This window comes from Suncus etruscus, chromosome 1 (genome assembly GCF_024139225.1).
Source record: "Suncus etruscus isolate mSunEtr1 chromosome 1, mSunEtr1.pri.cur, whole genome shotgun sequence".
NCBI lineage: Eukaryota > Metazoa > Chordata > Mammalia > Eulipotyphla > Soricidae > Suncus > Suncus etruscus.
This window is the reverse complement of record NC_064848.1, coordinates 190,888,839-190,907,215: the sequence shown is the minus strand read 5'-3', so window position 1 is coordinate 190,907,215 and position 18,377 is coordinate 190,888,839. Positions and strand designations below refer to the sequence as shown.

The window sequence follows — 18,377 nt, the reverse complement described above, 5'->3', positions numbered from 1 at the left end:
GGGACCCTACTGAGCAGACCGTTTTGTCGGGGAGACCAGGAGCCTAGGCTCATGCACACGCGGCTGGGTGAACGGCCAAATATGTGCTGATTTAAGGACAAACTTGAGTTTGGGTTATTGTTTGTTTTTTTGACTTTCAGTGTCAGGGGTGAATTTTCTATTGAACATTTTTTTTCCTATTTAAAAAAAATTTTTTTTGGCATTAAAAATTATTGAATCCAAAAAAAAAAAAAAAGTATAAGGCTCAAACCTCTGCAAAGACTGTGGCCGTGGAGGAGGGCAGATGGATCCCATGGCCAGCAGCTGCATGCGGAGCCCTCACCCCCCAGCTCCCATCTGGGGCTGCCTCCGTAACCCCCACTCTGATGGTGCTGGGACCTCGGGGCTCCCCCACTACCCGCCAACCCCCTTCTCCTTCCACCAGAAACCAGATTTCCCGGTGACGGCGACAGCGGCGTACCCCGACTTCTCGGCCTCCTGCCTGGCGGCCACCCCGCACAGCTTGCCCCAGGAAGAGCACCTTTTTGCTGAGCAGCACCCCGCCTTCCCACAGCCCCCCGACTGGCACTTCCCTGTGTCTGAAGCCCCACGAAAGCTACCCCCGGGCCCCACTGGCAGCTCCCGCGGTGAGATGGGGGCCAGCAGCCCGGGCCTGGTGGATACTGTGGGAGGTCCAGGTGAGGACTACGAGGTCCCTGGGAGCACTGCCAGTGAGACGGAGAAGAAGGCAGCCCGGAGGAAGAAGGAGAGCTCAGGTAGGTGGCTGAGGAACAGTTGCTTATTTCTTTACTGTGTGATCCCGGGAGGTTGCTTGTCCTCTCTGAGCCCTGAGTGTATATTGAGCAAATTCTATCAACCCCACCCAAAGGCCTGGAGGTTGGACCGGGGATTTCTTTGGGGATTTCTTCTCAGAGTTCTGGAATTCTCTAGTAACCCTCCTCCCATCCCAGCAGTCCTGGGCCAGCAAAAGAATAAAACAGGAGCCCCAAGACTGAAGAGGGCACATGACCTGGACTGCTGGGGTAGGCTGGCAAGGGTTCGAGGGGGCTTCTTACTCACGTGTCTCCCTATGCTCGGTAGGCTGTAAGGGATCCAGCTAAGCCCAAGGTCAGGAGACACAGACAGAGAAGTGGGCCTGAGGCTGAGCAGGACCCAGGGATGAGGGCAAGACACAGCTCTCTGGAATCCGGGCAGGCCCTCTGGGTTTCACTGGCTCAGGTTCAGGGACACCTAAAGTTGGGTGAGTCCAGAAAAGGGCAGGCCCCCAAGACCTCCTGAAGAATCTCTCATATCAGGGTAAGTCAGGGAGGCAGCCAGTTGAGGGAGAGATAGAGGCTGAGGAGATATTCGGCATCTCCCCCAGGAGACCCTCCTGGTTTCTCCTGTACCTACACCGCCCACATGAAGCAAAGTCCGTGCCCCTCATCCCACTGACCTGCTGCATCCTCCTGATGGCCACCTTGGGGTGTCTGTGTGTCTGGCCTGCAGAGAACTTTCCCAGGGAGCTACCCATGGGCAGGGGAAAATGAAATGCTAGCAAGTCACACTCTGGAATTCGTCTTGGGAGCACTGGGCGTACAGGTATGGGTGAATGAGGACCTTCCAGCAAGGAATATAAACTGAGGGTGGAGAGACCTGGAGGTCAAGGTCCCTAGTGGCTAAGCTATTATTGTGTGGGGGGGGGTTGCCTGCAAGGTGCAGGTGAATATGCCTTAGCCTTTTGGGGTGCCACAAATTTGTGGTATTGATATGGAAGGTCTCACCATATCTCAGTCATTGCAATGTGGAAAGGAGAAATAGGACATTTGCAGGCAGCACTGCCAACCTGGGGTTCATCGAAATGAAGTGATGACCCATCTCTACTGGCCCTAAAACTAGCCTCAAAGTTCAATGACCCAGAAAAACCCTTCAGTCCCAGGCAAAACCAGACCGCTGGTTCTAAGGGAAGGGAGCTTGAACTTTCAGATTTTAGGCCCCAAGCTCACTCTGCAATCAGCAGCCTCTGTGTTTGAAGAAGCCCAGGCCTTCCTTTTTTTTTTTGGTTTTAGATTTTTGGGTCACACCCTGCAGCCTTCAGGGGTTACTCCTGGCTCTACGCTCAGAAATCACTCCTGGCAGGTTCGGGGGATCATATGGGATGCCAGGATTCAAACCAACCTCCTTCTGCATGCAAGGCAAATGCCCTACCTCCATGCTATCTCCTCGGCCCCCAAGGCCTTCCTAAGAGACACAATAAGAACTTGCCCACTAGCTGCTCCAGTGAAGGGCCCTTTAAGTCCCAGCTCATTCAGTCCAGAGTTATTCTGAGCCCTGCTTGGATACTTGCCGAGGATGGGACACTTCTGGCTTCTCCTCTCCAAGGAGCTCTCAGGAGCTGGCTCTGTGCCTCGCTGCTTGCTCTTCCCGCCCTGGCGCCTGCCACGGTTGCGCCCGCTGTCTCTGCCCATACGGCCCCTAGCTGCATCCTGCCACTTTCTAGTGAACCAGGAGCCAAGGGCATTGGGAAGCCATGTGGGCCAAGCCAGGGACTGGGCTGAAGCAAAATCCTTCGCTTTTCTAGCATAACCCAATTGCTGCTTTTCCTCTGGGCAGTGAGTGGCACACAGCCTGCATAGGGAACATGTTCACTTGTCCCCAAAGCTGCCCAGAGCACCTGAGCGTTCCTCTAACTTCTCTATGCAGAATCTGCCCGGGGAGTGGGGGTAGGGGGGTCAGGCTCTCTCCAGGACTCTAAGGAGCAGCAGCACTGTCTAGGATCCCCAGAAGCAGGAGGACTTGGGAGCTAAGTTTTATTCATTTCCACTGAGCCAAACCCTCCTCTCTGCTATCAGGGAAATCTTTGAGACCCAGTTACTGCTTGAATCTGCCTTTGAAACTTAACTGAAGGTGAGAAGAGAAAAATGGGCTTCTAAGAGCCTGCAGAGAGGAGAAAGAGTTTATGGACCAGTCTCAGGATCTGCTCCGGGAATCCTGAATTCAGTCCACAGGAGCTGAACTGACTTCCCTAATTCTCACTCATTCACTGTATTTTTAGTTAGTTTTTTTTTTTGGGGGGGGGTCACACCCAGTGGTGCTTAGGGGTTACTCCTAGCTCGGTACTCAGAAATTGTTCCTGGCAGGCTCCGGGGACCAGATGGGATGCTGGGAATTGAACCACCTTCCATCCTAGTTCGTCTACGTGCAAGGCAAAAGCCCTACCGCTATGCTATCTCTCCAGCCCCTTCTGTTAGTTTTTGATATTTTGTTCACTAGAGAATTCCCCCCACCTTTTGCATTTATTTTGATTTCTTTTATCTAGTATTTTTTTGCAGGGTGTACATTCAGCGGGGCTTCCTCCAGGCTCTGTGCTCAGAGATCACTATTTGGGGAACTCTTATGTGGTACCTTGATTGAACCCGGATGCTTATAAGACAAGCACCTTAAACCCTGTTCTATCTCTTTGGACTCATTCATATATTTTTTTAAAAAAATATTGCACAGAATTATTATTAACTTGATTTCCGGTGCTTGGGGTTCCCCTGGCATTGTGCACTTAATTGGAATGTCCCTCTCTCCCTGACCCCTCTCTCTGCAAGGTCATGAGCTTTTGGTCAGAACTGCATTTTCAAGCAGGCTTCAGAAGGCAAACAAATGCATATGTTAGCTGAGTTACTTTGGGGATGTTCTTAACCTCTTGGTCTCTGTGACTCTAGCTGTAAAATGGGACCGATAAGGATTGCACCTTTTCTGCAGGGTCGCTGTGAAGGTTAACTGCAGCTATGCCCAAGAGTAACCCTGTGCCTTGCCAAGGTTCAATAAACTCCTTGCCAGGAGTTCAAAAAATAGCACTTGCTAATGCTATTTAACTCTTATTTCCATAACTTGCCTTTACACACGATGTGATGTAGATCACCTAAATGGGGTTGGTGGAATTGAAGTTTAAATAGACAGTCTGGGGGGCCGGGCGGTGGCGCTAAAGGTAAGGTGCCTGCCTTGCCTGCGCTAGCCTTGGATGGACCGCGGTTCGATCCCCCGGTGTCCCATATGGTCCCCCAAGCCAGGAGCAACTTCTGAGCACATAGCCAGGAGTACCCCCTGAGCGTTACCGGGTGTGGCCCAAAAACAAAAACAAAAAAAAAAAAATAGACAGTCTGGGGCATGGGAGGAACATGGGACAATCTTGCAGTCATTATTGATTCTAAAATCCAGTTGTTATTGATTAAGATCTGGAAACAGGGAGGTCTTTAAGAGAGGTAGGGGATTAGTTGTGCCTGGCAGCACCCCCCAAATTGACTGTACCCCCCGCTTTTGCTGACTAACCAAGCAGGCTCTGGAGTCAGAAAATTACTGAAAGTTTTATCAGAACCTTCTCCACTTCCCTCTCTCCTTCCCCTGCCATCTCCAACTGCTCCCAGCTGACTCCCACTGGAAGCTGGAACTGATTCATTCAAGAAAATGGTCAAGGAAATCGGGGAGGGGGGTGCTGACCCACCCCCATCCAAGATCTTCTGTTGGTTCACAACACAAAACTGATTTAGGAGACCAGGAGGATGTTATCTCCTTGCCAGCAGCGGGCTGGTGGGTGTAAAAGACCCCTGCTGGCAGGGACAGCTGCGAGGCCACTTTGTTCGCCCCAATCTGTCGGTAGCTACCGTGGTCACTGTTGATTTATGGCAAGGAAGGATTTCTCGGTGATTTCCTGGTGGGGTTCAAGGGAAGGTCATGCATGATCAGCCTGGCTGATCGCAGGTGAATCTGTCCATTCTGGCCAAGACTGCACTGCTGGCCTCTTACCTCCTGGCCCTGTGCCTGCAGCTGCCTTTGTCCCATCTATCTGGGGCTCCAACTCCTATGCCTTCTGGGATTCAAACTACCTGCCAGGTTTCTCTTCTGCAAAATCTGACCTTCAGGGCACCAGATCAATCTTCCCCTCCACAAACTAGCCCTCCAGTTTCTTCTGTTTCCCACCTCATCCTATGTAACAGGCCCCAGTCCTCCACCCTGTCCCCTGACCACAGGCCTCTCCAGTTTACTTGCCTTGCAAACACTCTCCCTTCCTCCCCTCCACCAGCTAATCTGCTCAGAGACTTCTTCCCTTATTCCATTCTTCTGTGTATTGAAGTGCTATTTATTTATTTATTTATTTATTTATTTATTTATTTATTTATTTATTTATTTATTTAGAGTTGGAGGGGGCACCTTGTAGTGGTGATCAGAGGCTAGCTCTTGGTTTGGTGCTCAGGGATAGATTCAGACTTTTCACATGCAAAATATGTACTCTAGTTTTTGAACGATCTTTCTGGTCTCCTACTTATTTTATTTTTTATTGAATCATTGTGAATTATGAAGTTACAAAGATTTGTGTTTGGTTGTTTGGTTTTGGTTTCGGTTTTCTTGAGCCATACCAGTTAAGCTCAGGGGTTATTTCTGACACTATAATCAGGAATTATTTCTGGCATTGCTTGGGGATGCTAGGAATCAAACTGGGTCAACCATGTGCAAGGCAAATGCCCTACCCACTATATTATTGCTCTGACCTGCAAAGAAATTTCTGATTGGGTTTCAGATGTACAATGTTCCAATGCTAATTCCTTCACTGGCTAATACTCCCTTCTACCAATATTTCCCTCTCAACCTCCCTTAGTTATTTTGTTATCCAGCGTGAAAGTCTTCTCCTCCAAGTATCTTTCCCTTCTTTTTATAAACGTCTGACTTCACTTGCAAAATGGACTCAGTAAAAGTTAGTAACTTTTACTGAGTAAAACTTAGAACTCAGTAAAAGTTACAATTAAAGTTTGAACCAGAGAGATAACTCAACAGGCTGAACACAAGTGTTGCATGCAGGAGACCCAGGTTCAATCCCTAGCACTGCATGGGTCTTCCAGAAGCAACCTCAGAGACAGAACTGGGAGTACCCTTCTAGAACTGCCAGGTATGGCCCTGAATATACAAAAAAACAAAAATTTTAAATTTGAAAATCAGAGGATTGACACTCAACAGTATTGGTCTTATAAACATCACTCCAAACTTCCTTTTGGGTGGGATTGAGGCCTTACTTATCAGTGCTCAGGGCCTTTCCTGGCTACAACTGGCAGTGCTGGGCAAGGAGGTAAATATGTAGTGCTGGGGATTAAACAATAATGGCTATGTGCAAGGCAAGTACTTTATCCCTGTACTCCTCTCCGACCCCTCATCTGACTTTGCATAGGAGGCCTCTTGAGATGCCTTTCCATGGGCAATTTGTATTAGAAACCTCCTGGTGCAATGGTCCAAATTAGATTGTAAATCTACCACCATAACTATTGTGGAGTTTGGGTAACAGTTAACCAATGCATATTATATTCAACCAAGCCAGAACTATTTCATCTTATAAAATTAAACATGCATATCCACTTTTATGGGATAATAAAGGAATAATAACTTCCTTATTCTCGTGCATGGGCCCAGGAACCAGCACTTTACTTTCTGTTTTAAGGAGTAAAAAAAAAAAAAAGCTTGGCAAATTTTGGTATTTTATAGAAGTGGAATCATGCCTCTTTGTAACTGACTTGTTGCATTTAAGATAATGTTTCTGAGGTTCATCTGAGTTGTAGCCTATGACAGAATTGCCTTCTTTTTAAAATCTAAATAAGATGTGGTTGCATATATGTACCACATTTTCATGATGAATTCATCTATTGAGAGATATGTGGCTTACTTTGCCTCCCAGTTGTTCTAAAAATTATTGGCATGCAAGTATCTCTTCGGTATCTTGACTCAAATTATTTTAAATATGTACCTCAAAGTGGGATTTCTGGATCATATGGGCATTCTAATTTTCTTTTTTGTTTTATTTTGGTTTTGATGTTGTTGGTTTTTGAGGAAACTCTGAGTTTTCTATATAGTTGAACGATTGATTTTGTAACCTCAGCAACAATGCACAAGACTTTAGTTTTCCTATATTCTCACTATGTATTATTTTTTACTTTTGTTTTTTTTTGGGGGGGGAACTACACACAGCAGTAATCAGAAGTTAGTCTTGACTCTGTGCTCAGGAATCACTCTTGATGGGTTCGTTGTCCGTATGGGGTGCTGGGGATTGAATTCATGTTGGCCTCATGACTTACCCTCTATCCACCCAGCCCCCTTGTTTTTCATTTTTGTTGGAATCAGGTTAGCAAATATGAGGTGATATGTCATTATGGTTTTGATATGCATTTTCTTAATGACTGGTAATGTTGAAAACTTTTCATGTTGCCATATTCGCATATCTTTTTTGAAAAATATCTCTATGTAAGTTCTTTGACCATTGCTTAATTTGGTTCTTTAATTTCTATTGTTGACTGGTAGGAGAAGTTCTTTAGATATTAGGTATTAACTCCTTATCTGATATATGGTTTGCAAATATTTCCCCCTATGTTATAGGTAATCTTTTTATTCGATTGATTGTTTCATTTGTTGCATAGAAGTTTTTATGTTTTGTGATACCAGTTGTCTGTTTTTGCTTTTATTGCCAGAATTTTTTGTGTGTCCTGACCAATATATCATTCTCCAGTTTTACCTCATTGTCATAAAGCTTCTCCCCTCCATACTTTCTTCTAAGAGTGATGGGTCTTCTATAGTTGTAGGTCCTATGTTTAGGTTACTAACTTCTTTTAATTTTTATGCATTAGGGTCCAATTTGACTCTAGTATGGAAAGAAAGTTTTCCCAAAACTATTTGTTCAAGATTGATCTTTCCTCATTTATGCTAAATATAATAAGTTGACCAAATATGTCAGGATTCACTTCTGAGTTTTCTAGTCTGTTCCTTTAGGTTATATGTCTTATTTTAAATATTGTAGCTTTGTAATATTTTTTAAAATCAATTAGTATGAGGTCTCCAAATTTTTTTCTTTATCAAGATTATTTGGTACTTCAAGATTCATCAAGATGCCACACATAATTTATGTCTGAAAAAAATGCCATAAGGATTTTTATATTTATATATATTTATATATAATATATATTTCTAGTGCCTTTAATTTCTTTTAGCAACATTTTACAAATTTTGGTAGGGCGGGCGGAGAGATAGCATGGAGGGTAAGGCGTTTGTCTTTCATGCAGAAGGTCATCGGTTCAAATCCCGGCGTCCCATATGGTCCCCTGACCCTGCCAGGAGCGATTTCTGAGCATAGAGCCAGGAGTAACCCCTGAGTGATGCCAGGTGTGACCCCCCCAAAAAAAAATTTTTTTTTACAATTTTTAGTATGCTAGCCTTTTGCCTCCTCAGTTAATATTTGATTTTTTTTTTGTTCTTAGGCCACACCCGGTGAGGCTCAGGGGTTACTCCTGATTATGCGCTCCTGGCTTGGGGGACCATATGGGACGCCAGGGAATCAAACCATGGTCCATCCTAGGCTAGTGTGCACAAGGCAGATGCCTTACCCTTGTGCCACCACTCCAGACCCTATTTGATCCTTTTTGATGTTCAGCAAATGGGACTTTTTTTTTTTTTTGGTTTTTGGGTCTCACCGGCTGTGCTCAGGGGTTACATCTGGCTCTGCACTCAGAAATCGCCCCTGGCAGGCTCGGGGGACCATATGGGATGCTCAGAATCGAACCACCATCTGTCCTGGATTGGCTGTGTGCAAGGCAAACACCCTACCTCTGTGCTATCTCTCCAGCACATGAATTTGTTTCTTAATTTCTCTTTCAGATTATCTTTTGTGTATTGAAAGAATTAATTGGGGCGGGCAGGTTCTGTACCCTGAAAAGATTTTTTATAAATTTGTTTTAAAAGTCTTCTTGTGAAGTCTTTAGGTTTACCACATGCATTATTCTGTCATCTATGAGCAGAGACAATTTTAACATTTCTTTCGAATTTAGAAGCCTTTTTTTTTTCTTATTGCTCTGATGAAGACTTCCAGTATTATGTAGAAAGTGGTCATCCTTACCTGCTTCCTGATCTTAGGAAGGAAATGTTTCGTGTGTGTGTGTGTGTGTGTGTGTGTGTGTGTGTGTGTGTTTGCACACGAATGCGTGCATATTTAGGACTTGTTCTTGGCACTGCGCTCAGTGATCACTCTTGACGGACTTGGGGGACTATATTAGATACAGGGAAATGAACCCAGATTGACTAGCACCCTACGATCACTCCAGCCCAGATTTTACTTCTTTCACTATCAAATATGATACTAGCTATATTCTGTTCTATTATGACTTTTATTATACCAAAGAGATTTCCTTGTAGTCGTAGTCTGTTCAGTGTTCAAGAGTCCTTTCTTGACAAGTGGAACATGCCTTGCTTATATCTCCATCGTAACATCAAACCGCAGTTGTTGGCCTCGCTTTCAGAGTTACAGATGCACATGGCTGTCTGCCTTTGTCCTTAAATCAAAGTGTCTGGAGGACTGGAATGAGATCTGATCTACCTCGTGTGCCATCTCCCTGGCACCTACTGAAATATTTGCATGTGGGAGAAGCTCCGCCAATGCCCGGTCAGTGACCTCTGTTGCAGTGTGGCATTCCTTCATTTATTCTGAGTGGTTTCCCTTGGCCTGGGAGTTTCGACCATGTGTGATGTGCTTCTGTAAAATGCATCAAGATGTTTACAGTCTTACTGAAAAAAAAAAAAAGTGTGCAGTGAACCAGATCTCAATCATCAAACCGATTCCAGCCCAGGGTGTGTACCGGGGTCAGAAACACACATAAACATCCCCATGCTGGCTGGTCTATCTCTGCAGGAATCCCCCCAGGACACAGGGTCAGCTCCAAGAACTAGGGCCTCCGTGGCTGGGAAATAAATAAGAGTTTCTGCCAGGCAATTAGGGGGCTACCACGGGTGAGCTGCCAGAGGGCCAAGCTGTCACATGTGGCTAAGTTCCCCAGTCTGGAAGAAGCCTTTGGGGGGGGGGGGCTGGTTTTGGGATTTTGGGGTTGGTTTTTTTTTTTTTTTTTGAGTTTGCAGAGAGGACCCCTCTGCATCAGCCTTGCCAAGCACCCCTCCTGGCTTTGTTCCCTGCTCTGGGGTTGGGGGAATTCTTCTTCTAGGCTTGGCTCAGGCTGTTTCTTTTCTCACAGCTCTGGGGATTCCAAGTTCAAGATCAAGACTGAAAGTTTGGTCTCCACTGTAGCTTCTTCCCTGCATGCATGCCCTCATCTGGTCTTCCCTCAGTGCACACACAGTTCTGAGGGCTCTGTGTGTCTTATCTCCTAGTCTTACAAAGTCACCATGTATCAGTGGTCCTCAAACTATGGCCCGCGGGCCACAATATTGTATTTGTATCTGTTTTGTTTCTTCATTGCAAAATAAGATATATGCAGTGTGCATAAGAATCCGTTCATAAGTTTTGTTTTTACTATAGTCAGACCCTCCAATGGTCTGAGGGACAGTGAACTGGCCCCCTGTTTAAAAAGTTTGAGGACCCCTGATAGATTGAACTCTTTCCCTCACGTTAATACTTTGCAAAGCCCTCATCTCCAAAGTCACATCCTGGGGCTGGAATGGTTCATACCTTGAAGGTATAAGGCCTTACATTGGCTTTTCAGTATCATCCATAAGGCCCCTTCTCCAGCATTATATGGCCCCTCTGCATGGACCCTGAGCATCACTAGGAGTGGCCTTAGTGTTCCTGAGCTGAACATAGTTCCTATTTTTAAAAAAAAGTTTATTTTTTGGTTTTTGGGCTACACCTGGTGGCACTCAGGGGTTACTCCTGGCTCTGCACTCAGAAATCACTCCTGGCAGGCTCAGGGAACCATATTGGATGCCGGGAATCCAACCCAGGGTTGGCCACATGCTAGGCAAACTGCCTACCGCTATGCTATCTCTCCAGCCTTCAAAAAAAATTTTTTAAACCAACTAATACAATTCCATCCTGAAGTAGGTCTTAGGACTTCTGTATATGAAGAATGTATAAATGTATGTATACGAAGAACCTATGAATATAAATGGGTCCAGTCCAGTGCGTAAAGAAGGGATATAGAATATGGTACTTATAGTGACATAAGCATGTCAGGGTGAACCCAAAGATAATACAATGGTTAGGGCATGTGCCTACTATGGACCAAACTTGAATTGATCCTGTTAACACATGGTCTCCTAAGCATTGCTGGCACAACCCTGAAGGCCTCATGGGGGTGGCAGGGTACCTCTAGCACTGCTCAAAGCAGCACCACAGTCTCAGGTCTTTGCATTCAGTCAGCACCACTGAGTGGCTGAGAATTGCCAGAGGGGCCACTGGATTTTCTGAACACTGGTTAGGAGATACCCCTGATAAAGACTTAAGTGTTAAGTGCCAGGGAAAAACCCTTTCTTAAGCAGCCTCTCAGAGGCATTCAAGACCCCCAGAGTTTTCCTACCTGGTGGACCCTTAACCACTAGAGATTTACCACCCAGAAAACACTAACAGGGGTTGAAGCAATAATACAGTGGGTACAGTGCCTGCCTCGTACACTGCTGATCCAGCATTGATCCTGGGCATCCCACATGGTCTCTAAGTCCACCTGGAGTGACCCTCGAGCATAAAGCCAGGAGTAACCCCTGATCATTGCCGGGTGTGGCCCCAAAACAAAACAAATCAAAACAAACGAACAAAAGGCTTAGTTCTGGCCCCAAGCCAGATTTCTTGATTTCTTCCTGCACCCACGGAAGGGAAACAGGGGAGATGGCTAGGAGTGAGTCCCCAAGGCAGTGAGCTGCAGGAGCAGAGAAGCAGAGGGGGAGACTAAGAGTAGAAGAGGCCACCAGCCACCATGTGCACATCCCTAGTTCCTGCCAGGCAGGAACTGAGCATCAACCTGGATTTGCCTGCTTCATGAGCAGCTTCTTGCTGGGTTGCAGCCTGGAAGACCTGGAAGTGGGGGTGAGACCTGAATTAGTGTCAAACTGGGGGACCCCTGGCCTTTGTCCAGGACTTCTGGGCCATGTGAATGCAGAAAGTCAAAGATCCACTGAGTTCAGGTCTTCTCCAAACAGGGGCTCTCTGAAAGATTATCCTGGATTGCTAGAAACAAGACAGCAGAAATGTGGGGACTCCGGCCTGTACTTGACATCTCCCTGAAACCCCAAACTAAGAGCCAGCACCCTTCATATTTCAGAGAGTTCCTGGGTGCCAGCTGTATTCTATGTGGCCTGGGTGGGCTCTAAGCCTGGCAAGATAGAGACCACAGCTCAGAGGGACCCTATACAACCTAACACCCACCAGCCTGGGTCGCACATGAAGTTTCAGAGTGCACAAGACTGCAGCCACTCTCATCCTTATTGTACCCCTTAATCTCCCAGTGACTGAGAAAACTGAGGACCCAGAGGTCCTGGCCTACCACTGTCCTGGCCCACCACTGTTCTTGCCTCCTGGCCAGAGTCCTGTCTTCCCTCCTCTCATAGGAAGAAATTGGGCCCTAAATTGAATCCCAGACACTCAGGCCTGAGGACCAAAACTGGGCCTGGGCCTACTCTGTCTGTGTCGAAAAAAGTTGTTCCCCCAGACACAGGATCCCGCACAATTCTGAACAATTAGGCTTCAATTGGGCTTCCCTACCAGGGCAGGGAAAAGGTCAGCAGAGGGTACCTCAGCCCTGCCAGCCAGCCCCCCCCCCAACCCTATAGGCCACCTACTCCACTCTTGGCCAGACTGGGCGCTCAGGGGTCTGCCCACTCACCCTTTCTTTGGACTTAAATAAAACTCAGTACACCAGAAACCAAACCCAGAGAGAGAACTGACTCTACTTTCTGAGGGGCTTGTACAGGCCCTTTTCCCAGCACTCACTGAGCTCTATGTATCTATCCAAGCTTGCACCCCACTCTGGCCTGGCCCTTTCTTGCCACCACCCAGACTTTCCCCCCTTTGTCCTGAACTCTGACAGAGGGACAAGGTAAAGCTTGGGACCAAAGCCCACCTTTCTCTGGTGATGGCTGAGGGTAACATCCGGATCTTATAAACACAGCCTGGAACCACGCAAGCCTTCCCCAGTCCTTCTCAGGTCTCAATGCTGGAATATGGGGGACCCCACAGAATCCTCAAACACAAGAGAAGGAGGAATATGAGTGTGCAGCTCCAGAAAGAAGGGCTACAGGAGGCAAAGCTCCCTGGTGAGTCGAAGAGCGGCAACAGCAGTGTTCAGCTTCACTGGGTCAGTGGGGTCTGGATTCAAATCTTAGTTGGCGGGGCCAGAGAGATAGCACAGTGGTACGACGTTTGCCTTGCATGCCTCCTACCCAGGACGGATGGTGATTCGATCCCGGCATCCCATATGGTTTCCTCTGCCTGGCAGGAGCGATTTCTGAGCACAGAGCCAGGAGTAACCCCTGAGCACCGCCGGGTGTGACCCAAAAGCAAAAACAAAACTTAGTTGGCTGCCTAAAAGCTGCCCTTATACTCAGCATCTCTGACTTCATGACTAGCAAGTAACTGCTGTGTACTCGTTCCAGTAGTCAGAGAGAAAAAGCACTTATACCCCTATGCAGGGAGAGGAAGAACTGTTAATGGAATTATCACACGATTCCACAGGATAATGCTCACCACAGTAAAAATTGTTTTCAGGGAGAAGGGGGTTGAGAGGGGAAACTGCAAAGGGGAGAAAGGAGTGAGCGTGGGAAGGATTCCCTTCCTCCAGCACCTCTGGGGGTGGCCCAGCTTCTCTGCTGCACTCTGGAGTTGCTCAGTGCACCAAGGCCATTCCAGAATTGCAAGAATTTGTCCCCCTCGCACAGAAAAGTGTCCCCACAGGCATTTGCCGGATACATGCTATATCTCACCAGTTTCTTGGTCAGGCCACTGACTTCAGCCTGAGAAGGGAAGTGGCTTTGGGGTGGAGAGCTCCAATCTAGTGTATCACCTCCCCAGACCCCTTGGGTCCCCCACCCACACACCCACACCTAGGTCATTCAACAGACAAAGGGAAGGAATTGGAAACTTGGAGGCCTGAACCGGAAGTGTGGGTGGGAACCAGCCTCTTTCCGGGCCTCACTCTCCACCCACCTGGCCCCTTGCTCCAGCGGCCAAGGTCAGGGTATGAGGAGAGAAGCGGCCTTCTTCTCCAGTTCCACTTCCTGAGTGCTGCAGACTGCCAGGATCTGGGGTCCCTGCCCAAAGTGCATTCCATGCTGGTCCACTGGTCCTGAGGGAGTCCCACTCCTCGAGCATCAGGGATACGTGCAAGGGGTTATGGGGTGAGTGGAGGCACTCCCCTATCCATTAACAGGTTCGGGGACACCTGAAGGCATCCACTCCCAAATGTGACTTGCAGAGCCAGTAACTGTCTGGGTAAAGGTTACCCTCCACCTCGCCCTGCCCAGGGGGTAACCTCACTGTCCCTTTGTCAATTGTTGTTGGGATATTTGAGAGTCAGTAGAGGTTGTTGTCTATTTTGGGGGTTCAGTGAGTCCAACTGCGCGTCTGCGGATGATCAACAAGGACATTTTGCTCAGCTGCTCTGTGCTTGGGTTTCTGGCATATAGAACAAACCCATTCTAGGACTCACTCCAGCTGAGTGGGTGGAGGATTAGTGGCAGTGCTCAGGGGTCCCTGCAGCCCTGTAGCGATCTAACTCTGGCTTCCTTCCTAGACCAGACTTTGTGTCAAAGAAACATGTCTAAACACACAAGAGATTCTGACTCAGTAGGGTGAGGAGAGCGCCCAGGAATTACCTTTTAACAGTATTGGGGTCCCTGGGTCTCATTAGAGCATCTTATTCCACATGCTCCTAACATATGAGGGGACTGGAAAGGAGAGTACAGCCTGTAGCCAAACCAAAGCTTCTGCCATGGGAAGACAAAAATGGGGGTATCTGAGGTTGAGAGCAAAGGGTGGAAAACTCCCTAATTTGCTAGAAATTGATTCTATAGAATAAATAATAATGGGACCATGTGGAACCTTTCTCATCATCCTTTTGTTGTTGTTGTTATTTTTTTTGGGGGGGGAGCACACATAGCTGTGCTCAGTGATCACATCTGGTGGACTTGGGCGACCATATGTGGGGCCAGGGATTGAACCCAAATCTGCTTGCAGTGTGCAAGGCAAGCTTCTTACCCACTGTACTCTCATGCCTGGAAAAGAGGTCAAAGGGCCAGAGCAAACTTCCTAGGCATAGAAATGGCCCAGGTTTGATCCCTGACACCATATGGCTCCCTAAGGTCCAAAGGAAGTGACTCCTGAAGACAGAAGGGAGAAGCAGTCCTGCTGCTGAGGACACAAGAAGCCAAGACTCCTGGTATTCACTCACTTCTTCCTGTTGGGACCTCTCTCTCTCCTCAGACAACCAGGAGCCCCGAGGGAAGCCAGAGGGTGGCAGCAAGGCCCGCAAAGAGAGAACAGCCTTCACCAAGGAGCAGCTGAGGGAGCTGGAGGCTGAATTTGCTCATCACAACTACCTGACCCGGCTGCGGAGATATGAGATCGCTGTCAACCTGGACCTGTCCGAGCGGCAGGTGTGGCCTAGGGGCCTCCTTTCCACCCACCCCTCACTCCTTCCTGAACCTTCTTTCTCTTCTCCCCCTGGCTGGGTCCCATGGTTCTATCCTTTGGCTAAGCTTGAGATTTGCTGTGGAGATTTGAGCACACCATTCTCTGGGCTTCACCCCAGGAATAGCTTTCATTGGTCTGAGGTAGAGTCTGGTCCTCAAAATTCTCAAGGCTCCCCAGGGGATCCAGAAACACAGTCAGCACCTCTGATCTGGCTATTCTAGTGAGTTTCTTTTCGTTGGGTTGGTTTTGGGGCCACACCCAGCTGCGCTCAGGGGTTACTCCTGGATTTGCACTCAGAAATCGATCCTGGCAGGCTGGGGGACCATGTGGGATGCCGGGGATCAAACCCAGACCTGTCCTGGGTCAGCCACATGCAAGGCAAAAACATCCTATCGCTGTGCTAGCACTTTGACCCCTCTAGTGAAGACAGAATTAGGCTAGAGGTGTTACAGGGTACAAGTCATCTTGCAGAAGACCAACAGTGATTCAGTCTCTGAATCCCTTGAGCATTTCTAGGAATGACCCTCAAACTCTGCTAACTTAAATCCCCCTCAAACCACAAAACTAATAAATGAAATTCAGAGTCCCAAGTCAGAGATATAACTCAGTGAGCTGGGAGCCCAGGCTTTGAATGCAGGTACCACATGGACCCCTGACCACTGCCAGGAGTATCCCCAGAGCACTGAGCAAGGAGAGGTCTTTGAACACTTCCAGTGTGACCCTAAATCCAACATAAACAACAAATAAATAAAGTGGAAAGAGAGCAAGTCTGCAGTTAAAATAAGCAAGACAAGAACCCTATATTTCTAGCATATTCTCAGGTGATTTAAATAGGTGGTAGGCATGAAGTAAACTTCATGACCCTGACAAATACTATCTTCCTCTTGCATGCAGAAAAATAATAAATACCTTTATTACCACCATTATTATATCTGATAATCAGCTTATAAGTGCTCATGATTTCTGCCAGAGTGCTGGATTTGGGATTCAAAGTCTTTGATTTAAATCCTGTTTCACTACTCCCCTGTCTTGTGATCTCTGGGTTGTCTTCTCATCTCCTCGCCTCCCAGGACTAAGGTCTCTCTACAGATACTAATAAAACTGAGAAGGGAAAGTGTTCAAACTAGAGCTCTGAAAGCTGAAAATGCTTTTAGAAAATTGGCTAGAGTGGTGGTGAAAGCAGTAAAGGCATTTGCCTTGCACACACTAACCTATGATGGAAGCGGTTCTATCCCCAGGCCTCCCATATGGTCCCCCAAGCCAGGAGCGATTTCTGAGCGCATAGCCAGGAGTAACCCCTGAGAGTCACCGGGTGTGGCCCAAAAACCAACCCCTCCCCCCAAAAAATAAAAGAAAATGATCCTGGCATGAGGCTGCTCATGGATTTTCTGCTCTGCCATGGAAGGACACCATTGAGTAAGGGTCACTAGAAGCAGGAGCTGGGGGGCCGGGAAGGTGGCACTAGAGGTAAGGTGTCTGCCTTGCAAGCGCTAGCGTAGGACGGACTGCGGTTCGATCCCCCAGTGTCCCATATGGTCCCCCCAAGCCAGGGGCGATTTCTGAGTACATAGCCAGGAGTAACCCCTGAGCGTCAAATGGGTGTGGCCCAAAAACCAAAAAAAAAAAAAAAAAAAAAAAAAGAAGCAGGAGCTGGAACCAGGACATGGTCTGTGGAAGGGCAGGGCCAATGCAGAATTATTTAGAGCAAGGGTGTCGCCTATAGGAGGGGCAGAGCCAATGCAGAATCACTTAGAACCTTCTAGGCTCTTTATGGAGTCCCCGGGTAGGCCTCCTTTGGTTTGGATCCTGGGACCTTTAGGGATGTGGGAAGGGATACCGAATTCTCAGCAGGTCCCCAGCATTGTTGGTGGCTTTTTAAGCATCAATATGGGGAGGAGGTTCCACTTTACCTGGAGGTGACTTGGATCCCTTACTTTTTCCTTCTTCAGGTCAAAGTTTGGTTCCAAAACCGAAGAATGAAATGGAAGCGCGTGAAGGGGGGTCAGCCTGTTTCCCCCCATGAGCAAGACCCCGAGGATGGGGACTCAGCAGCTTCTCCAAGCTCAGAGTGAGATTCTACAAAGGGGAAAACCGAAAGAGGACTGCACCCCTCATTCCCCTATCTTCACCTCAATTCCCCTTCCTCTATCTCCCCACTCCCCAGAGCAGCTGCTTCACATCTGGAAATGACTCTTGGAGATAAACGTGCCCAGTATTTCTGGGAGCCCAGAAATTCCAGCATTGCTCTCCCAAGCCCTTTGCTTCCCACCGCTGTCATGGAATCGGACCTTTGCCCAACTAACACCGAGTGGATCCAGGAATAGCTCAAGACCCCATTTCTCAGCAAATTCTTGCCATCAACCACACCTCCTCTTCTGCCTTCCTTGAGCTGGTGCCACATCCCCCCCCCCCAAGAAAGAGGAAACCACTGAGGCACACAGAGTTCCAGGGTTTAGTTCAGTTGCCTCCTGACCCCAAGGTTGACCAGTGTGAAGAGGGTAGAAAATAGAAGCTCAACTCCTGCAAATAAGAACCAGCCTTCAGTGGCTGTTACATAGTGAGTTTTTGACCACTGGCCAGAAAAGGACAACAGTCTGATCAACAGTAGTGTCTGGGGATCCCACATAGCCCCTTCACTGGTTTCATTGGGTAGGTGAGGGTGTGCAGCACCTATTCTTCCAAATCAGTTCAAGGATACAGCTGATGAACTACATGCACCTCCAAGCTCCCCAAATATTCACATGATTAAAACAAAGCTGGCAAGTGCCCCCAGCACAGAGGGGTGAGAACAGGGCTGCTAGGTGAAAGCCCAGACATGCAGGTACTGTTGAAGGACTGGCTGTAAACAGAACAAGACAGTTTCTGAGGGGTAGGAGCCAGGTGCTATCCTGGGGCCCTTTCCAGATGTTTACAAACACTTAACAGAGGAGGATCTGTTGATTTTATGCAAGGACTACCCAGCTCTTCAGGGGAC

The 18,377-nt window shown here is 47.7% G+C and overlaps 1 protein-coding gene across 1 annotated transcript; it reads left to right on the top strand.

Annotated features, from left to right (window-relative positions):
* Window positions 1-283: 283 nt before the first annotated feature.
* Window positions 284-17,475, top strand: MEOX1 (mesenchyme homeobox 1). Its single transcript, XM_049781206.1, has 3 exons — window positions 284-755; window positions 15,194-15,366; window positions 17,353-17,475. Exons 1-3 carry the CDS (start codon window positions 284-286, stop codon window positions 17,473-17,475), a joined length of 768 nt encoding a protein of 255 aa, XP_049637163.1.
* Window positions 17,476-18,377: the final 902 nt, after the last annotated feature.

Bases quoted from the DNA above. Each gene is read 5' to 3' on its own strand.
- MEOX1 (XM_049781206.1), top strand. From the start codon at position 284: ATGGATCCCATGGCCAGCAGCTGCATGCGGAGCCCTCACCCCCCAGCT. The intron at 756-15,193 runs GTAGGTGGCTGA...CTCTCTCCTCAG, and splicing joins GAGGAAGAAGGAGAGCTCAG to ACAACCAGGAGCCCCGAGGG. The intron at 15,367-17,352 runs GTGTGGCCTAGG...TTCCTTCTTCAG, and splicing joins TGGACCTGTCCGAGCGGCAG to GTCAAAGTTTGGTTCCAAAA.